This window comes from Saccopteryx bilineata, chromosome 3, assembly GCF_036850765.1.
Source record: "Saccopteryx bilineata isolate mSacBil1 chromosome 3, mSacBil1_pri_phased_curated, whole genome shotgun sequence".
NCBI lineage: Eukaryota > Metazoa > Chordata > Mammalia > Chiroptera > Emballonuridae > Saccopteryx > Saccopteryx bilineata.
In genome coordinates, this window is record NC_089492.1 from 84,837,639 (window position 1) to 84,845,267 (window position 7,629).

Here is a 7,629-nt window from a genome sequence, read left to right on the forward strand (position 1 = left end):
CAATGGAAAATAAAACTCAAACCATTTTGGTCATTTTATGTCACGGTGGTACTCTAAGTGCAATTTTATAATTTTATTATTATTTTTCAAAATTAAGTGAGAGTCAGGGAGGCAGAGACAGATTTTTGCATGCGCCCTGACTGGGATCCACCTGGCAAGCCCCCTAACTGGGCAATGCTCTGCGCTCTGCCCATGTGGGGGCGCTGCTCAACCGACCTATTTTAGCGCCTGAAGAGAGGCCACGGTACCACCCTAAGTGCTCAGGGCCAACCTTGCTCAAACTGTTTGAGCCATGGCTGCTGGAGGAGGAGAGAGAGAGAGACAGACAGAGAGAGAGAGAGAGAGAGAAGGGGGAGGGGTGGAGAAGCAGATAGTCACCTCTCCTGCGTGCCCTGACCGGGAATTGAACCCGGTACTTCCACATACCACGCTGATTCTTTACCACTGAACCAACCGGCTAGGGTCTTGAAGTGCAATTTTAAACATCAACTCTACCAAAAGTACTTTCTATATGATTTAGAAATAAACTTTAAAACCATACCCAGTTTCTAGGTTAGAATGGTCTATTTTGACCTGGAGCCAGGGACCCTTCTGGAGTGGAAAACTACTTATTACACATGGCCAAATTATTACACATGTGACTACTCAATATACCCACCTGGACTGGGATTCCCACAGAAGTATTGGAAAGTGATTCCAGAACTATGTTAGATATTAGAATCATCCATGGAGGTTAAAATATACTCACAAATCTCTGGGGGACAACTTAGAATCACAGATTTAAGGGGACTGAGCCTCAGCATCTGTATTTTTAATATTTAAAAATTTTAATTGGCCTGACCAGGTGGTGGCGCAGTGGATGGAGTGTTGGACTGGGACGCAGAAGACCCAGGTTTGAGACCCCAAGGTCGCCAGCTTGAGCACGGACTCATCTAGTTTGAGCAAGGCTCACCAGCTTGAGCCCAAGGTCGCTGGCTCGAGCAAGGGGTCACTCGGTCTGCTGTAGGCCCCCCCCCTTCGTCAAGGCACATATGATAAATCAATCAATGAACAACTAAGGAACCGCAACGAAGAATTGATGTTTCTCATCTCTCTCCCTTCCTGTCTGTCTCTCTCTCTGTCTCTGCCACACACAAAAAAATAAAAATAAATAAATAAATATTTTAATTGTATTGAGGTGATATTGGTTAATAAAATTATATAGGTTTCAGGTGTATAATTCTATAATATATCATCTGTCTATTGCACTGTCTGTTCACCACCCCAAATCAAGTCTCCTTCCATCACCAGCTGTATTTTTTTAAAAAGTTGACTGAAGTAGACAGCAAATATATGGGTATACAGGAACCATTGATATGAACACACTCATGGTGAAGTAGATTAGGAGAGGACCATAAATAGAGCCAAAGATCTTGCTGGTTTGAAAAATAAAGCAACATATTATTTAAAAAGAAAATTGTGTAGGTGGCACCAGACCCCCAATGGGGTGATCTCTAATTTCATTTGCATTTCTTTTGAAGCAATGCAAGTCAACTCTCTAGTGCAAAGACAAAGGACCTGAGAGTCAAAAGACTTGGGCTTAATTGTCAGGGTTATCAATTGCTGGTTGAATAACCATGAACAACTCTTTCAATGCATTTCACTGTTCTTATAGACATAAAAGTGATGTAATAATTACAAAAGTGTCTGTAAGTCAAAGTGCTACACCAAAGTAAACTAAGAGATAAGGAGGCCCTGGCCGGTTTGCTCAGTGGTAGAGCGTTGACCTGGTGTGTGGAAATCCCGAGTTTGATTCCTGCTCAGGGCACACAAGAGAAGCGACCATCTGTTTCTTCACCCCTCCTCTCCCCCTTCTCTCTCTCTCCCCGCCTTCTGCAGCCATGACTCTTTTAAACAAGTTGGCCTGGGGCGCTGAAAATGGCACCATGGCCTCCCCTCTGGCACTAAAATAGCTCCTTTGCAGAGCAATGGAGCAACGGCCCCAGATGGGAAGAGCTTTGCCCCATAGGAGGCTTGCTGGTCAGGACACCTGCAGGAGTCTCTCTCTGCCTCACTGCTTCTCACTTAGTTTAAAAAAAAAAGAGAGAGACAGAAGGAGCCATCTATCTCAGTCCTCTGTGTCTCTACTTCACTGATAAGAGTATTTTCCTTATTTGCTTTTCCATCATTTGAAATCTGTTATCAACTGTATTTACTACTCTTCCTTTTTTATATTTGTATCATGGCTCCAACCTTTTCCACAAAGCCTTATTTTGAGATTCCATCAACAACAATCTTCCCCTTCTTTGCTAAAAAATTGATCTTTATTAAAGAGAGAGAGAGAGATAGAGAGAGGGACAGACAGGAAGCAAGAGAGATAAGAAGCATTAAATCACAGTCATGGCACCTTATTCATTGATTGCTTTCTGTTATGTTCCTTGTCTGGAGGGCTCCAGCTGAGCCAGTGACCCTTTGCTCAAGCCAGTGACCTTGGGCTCAAGCCAGCAACCTTGGGCTTCAAGCTAGAGACCTTTGGGCTCAAGCCATTGATCATGGGGTCACCACTATGATCCCACGCTCAAGCTACTGACCCCATGTGCAAGCCAGATGAGCCCACACTCAAACTGGCAACCTCAGGATTTCGAACCTGGGTCCTCCTGTCCCAGTCTGATGCTCTATCCTACAGTGTGTCCGTAAAGTCATGGTGCACTTTTGACTGGTCACAGGAAAGCAACAAAAGGAAATCTGCACCAAATAAAAGGAAAACCCTCCCAGTTTCTGTAGGATGATGTGGCAGCATGTGCGCATGCACAGATGATGATGTAACACCATGTACACAGTGGAGTAGCCCACGGCCATGCCAGTCGAGATGTAGACGGTACAGAGGAAAGTTCAGTGTGTTCTGTGGCTCACTAAATTTGAATCTGTGACCAAGTGCAACGTGAATATCAGCACGTTTATAACGAAGCACCACCACATAGGAATAACATTACTGGGTGGGATAAGCAGTTGAAGGAAATCGGCAGTTTGGTGGAGAAACCCCGTTCTGGTAGGCATCAGTCAGTGAGGAGTCTGTAGAGGCTATACGGGATAGCTACCTAAGGAGCCCTAAAAAATCTGTGCATGAGCCCACATTGAACTGCACTGAATAGGTATGAAACTGGGAGAGTTTTCCTTTTATTTGGTGCAGATTTCACATTTCTATCGTCTTTTGTTGCTTTCCTGTGACAGTCAAAAGTGCACCATGACTTTACGGACACACTGTATGTGCAACCGCCTGGTCAGGCAAATTTTATCTTTATTATCTACTGTTTTGTTCTCTAATTACTTCATCTGTAGCATGTGTTTCCCTAACTAAACTGTAATTAATCTCTTCTTCTAACATCACCTCACAGTCATTCTTCATTCAACAACAAAAATTTTACTGTGGCCTACCAAGTGTCACACATTCTAGGCACTTGGAGAAAACAAAAATCTCTTTGTGTTTATATTCTATGGCAGCAGGTGAATGGATCTGGGAAGAATGAGTTCCTACTCAGTAGAGTGAGATAAGAGGTGAAAATAAGTCTGGCATAAAAAAAGAGTATGCCTGTCAAGTAGAAATTCCAGTGGGAGGGGAGCCAAGGAATAGGCAATTCTAGCTAAAACAGTTTCAAGTGGATTAGAGTGGGAAATGGATTGTCTGGGAGTGTAGAGTGGGAGGGGTGGGGTGGAAAGACAGACCAAAAAGAAAAAAAGAAAAAACAAAGATGTAAATAAGTATGTTAATAGATAAATGCCTAAACAGAAAAGAAAATAGAGCTGGTGAGGGGGCTTGGGCATGGGTTGCAATTTAAAGACCAAATATTCAAGAAAACAGGTTGGTGCTCTTTAACCTACAGATTAAACCATTTTAAACTCTTAGCTACAAACCAACCTTTGCTGCGTACACACCCACAAGTACATACACAAAACCTCTAGAGTCTAGATCAACTGTGATATAAAATCGTCTTTGGAAATGAATTCCAAACCACCTTCAAATAAATCAAGTTGGAGCAAAAGGCAGTTTTTGAAATCTAGTCTTACCTGCTACCTAATTAGCAGAGCTTATGTTAGAGCAGCTGGGTGAACTTTAGCCTATATCTAGTATGCCAGCAAAAGAAAGAGAAACCTTTGTCCTACTTTTTAATCATCTCAGTAATATAACTCAAGAAGATGGCTACAAGACATAACTAAGATTACAGTGGAGAAAGATGAATTATGCAGACATAAATCTCAAATATGAAAATGTTATGCTGGTTGTAATAATTGACAATTCTTTTTTTCCCCCCAATATTCAAAGTGAGAGAATCAAGAAAGGGATAGGATTACGGAAGTGAGAGTCACATTTAAATATACATCATGCACTGTTTCTCAGTCACCCTGGTTAACTCACAGACAACTACCGGTCTGCAGACCAGTGGTTGAAAAACACTGTTGTAAAGTATTTGTTTCTGACCCATTTCCTGTGAAATTATTTTACCACTTTCATAATTAGGAATTTAGATTTAGGCTAGGGTGGAATTTAAACAAGATACTTTGGTCAAGATTTGATTTTTAATTGACAGTCGCATTCAGAATTATATAGCACTCAAAGAGAAGGAATGGTTTAAAAAACTTAAAGAATTACAAATCAGTTTCAAGAGAATTTATTCATCTACTAGAAAAAATAATAATCTCATTAAATGTTTGGCTGTGCCGTGGCACAGACTTGCAGGGTGACGGACCACTCTACTGAGTCTATGGCAATCCAGGTGTGTAGGTAATTTTAAATTCCCTTTCTAGACATTTTTTCAAAATTTATAAATTGCTATTAAAAAAGGCATATCTATAATGAGCCATAGATTCTTACTGGTGAAAACATAATACAAAAATCTATGTGTATATATTTCTATATTAAAAAATAGAAAAAGTAAGCTTGTACTTTTAATTACATATGTAAAAGGCAAAAGTTCCTTTTTAAAAATCTCAAATATAGCCTGACTGGTGGTGGTGTAGCGGATAGAGCACTGACCCAGATCACTGAGGTATCTGGCTCAAAACCACGAGGTTGTGGGCATGAATGAGGGCTCGCAGGCTTGAGTGCGGGATCATCAACAAGATCCCAAGGTTGCTGGTTTGAGCCAAGATTCCAAGGTCTCTTGAGCCCGCTCCCCACCTTATCAAGGACAAGTATGAGAAGCAATGAATGAACAACTAAAGTGAAGCAACTAGGAGTTGATGCTTCTCACTCTCCTTCCTCTCTCTCCCTTTCCATCTATCTCTCAAAACAGAAAAGATAAAAATAAAATTTTAGCCTGACCAGGCGGTGGCGCAGTGCATAGAGCGTCAGACTGGGATGTGGAAGACCCAGGTTCGAGGTCCCAGCTTGAGCACGAGCTCATCTGGGTTGAGCAAAAAAAAAGCTCACCAGCTCGGACCTAAGGTTGCTGAGCAAGGGGTCACTCGGTCTGCTGAAGGCCGACGGTCAAGGCACATGAGAAAGCAATCAATGAACAACTAAGGTGTCGCAAGGAGAAACTGATGATTGATGCTTCTCATCTCTCTCCGTTCCTGTCTGTCTGTCCTTATCTATCCCTCTCTCTGACTCTCTCTCTCTGTCCCTGTAAAATAATAATAATAATAAATAAAAATAAAATAAAATAAAAATTTAAATGATATATAGAGTCATAGTTCCTAAGGGCAGGAGTTAGTATAACACTTACTGAGCACCTACTCCATAAAAAACTGCTTTGTATCTAGAATAACTCCTTTAAAGCTAACAAGGTGAGATTATTCTCCATTTCACAAATGAGAACACAGACAGAACTTAATTGCCCAAGGTCATCAGAGTGTAAAAGACAGATTGAAATCCAGATTCCTCTGTCATGTTATTTCTCATTTCAAAGTAAATTCATAGTCTCAATCATTCATTTTACAGTTGGAAAAACAAAACAATACCCAGTTAGATTAAGGTATCTGTCCAGTCACACAGTTAGTGACTAGAAACCACATGACCACATGAACTCAGTGTCACACAAGCTGCTAATCCATAAAAAGTAGCTTAAAACCAATGCAAGTTCAAAAATATACATTTGATTTTTCTAAAGCATTTACCAAAAATGTGGAAAACAGGATACAAAAGTGTAAGGTAACATGACCAAACGCTAACAGTAGCTAGTGAGAGAATGGGCAATTCTTTTTTCCTAATCCTTTTTCCCAATACTTACATTTCAACTTGTTATAGTACTATGATTGGCACACACACACACACACAGAGCAGTCCTGTGCAGACTAAAAACAGTGGTTGAAACAAGAAAACAGAAAAAGATTCAATCATTCAAAATTAATCCCTTAAAGTAAAGGGAGACTCCAGCTACCTGTCTAAAATCAGAATGCTACTCCGGTGGTTTGGAAGGAGGAAAGCATATTACAAATTAAATTTCTAATAAGGTAACTGGTACTAAGGCAACATACAATAAAAAAAAGTTAGTCACATTTCACCTTACAGATTTGAGAGGAAAAATGCTTAAATTTCCATAATCATTCTTTAGCCCTTTCATTGCCAGTTTGAAAAGAAAAATACAGCTAATGCAAGCTAACTAGGTATCATCAGAAACAAGATTAAAACCAGTTCTTAAAATAAACTAACGTTTTATTCCGTAAAATACACGTGTTTGCGTATTTTAAAAAATGTTTTTTTCTAGCAAGCCGCAGAACCTCCCCTTGAAATTCAACTCACTGGGATTAATGGAATGGCAACAGTTGAGCTCCCTATTAAAATATGGTAAAAAAAAATGGTTTTGAGGGAAAGGAGTAGATAGTGGTTATCATTTGCAAGGTTGGTTAGTTCCATCCCAGAAGCTTTAGATAGCTCTTGTTACGGGCAAGTTGCCGTGGAGGCATAAAGATGTGAGAGGCCGGAGTGACCTAGTCCTGGAACTCCCGATCTACGAGGGACAGGCTCAAGGCCACCACCATTAAAGAAAGTAAGAGGGGCGTGAGCCCAGAGGTGCGACGGAGAGACCTGCGGAAAATGCCAGACCCGCCGACAGGACTCAGAAATGTTGGGGGTAACGAAGCCTGAAACTGATGCAGGACTCAAGAGTCATGAAGAGAAAAAGTGACAGTCCTTTCCCAAGGACACACTGGATGCCGGGGTCGCAGAGCAGCATCCCACCCCCACTCCCGCCCTCAATCCAGGGCTGGGGCCCGCGACCGGGACGAGAAGGTGGCAGCGAGCGGGAGACGCGGGTCCGAGGCGGCCCCAGTCTCCGTAGGCGTTCTGCCCGGGACTCTGCGGTACCCGGAGCCAGGCCTCACCCGGGCAGCGGAGCGTCCTGGAGCCGTTCGTGAAGCGTCTGAGGATGCCAATTGCCCTGCAGGCCACCATCTTGAGCACAAGAGGACGAAAGTGGAAAGAGGTTCAAGGGCTGGGGACCCAGCAGAAGACTTTTCTTCCAGCAGCCTGGTCGCGGTAAGGCGCCCGACGTATTGCCTGATTAAAACTCCGATGCTAAGTTGCAACCGTCCCCTTAACCCTGCCCTCCGCTTCCGGTTAACGGGCGGAAAGGACTCTTTCTCCTCTGAGAGGAAGGCGGTCTATCGAGGAGAGGGCACAGTGCCGAGTTTTTCAATCAGGCGTTCTGCGGG

General features: G+C 42.4%; 1 protein-coding gene across 1 annotated transcript in view; it reads right to left on the reverse strand.

Moving 5' to 3' along the window:
- HADHA (hydroxyacyl-CoA dehydrogenase trifunctional multienzyme complex subunit alpha) overlaps positions 1–7,511 on the reverse strand; it is a 45,931-nt gene extending 38,420 nt beyond the window's left edge. Inside the window, exon 1 of the mRNA XM_066266705.1 lies at positions 7,300–7,511. Coding sequence (XP_066122802.1) covers positions 7,300–7,369 — 70 coding nt within the window. The 5' untranslated portion in view covers positions 7,370–7,511. The remainder of the gene's footprint in view (positions 1–7,299) is intronic.
- Positions 7,512–7,629: the final 118 nt, after the last annotated feature.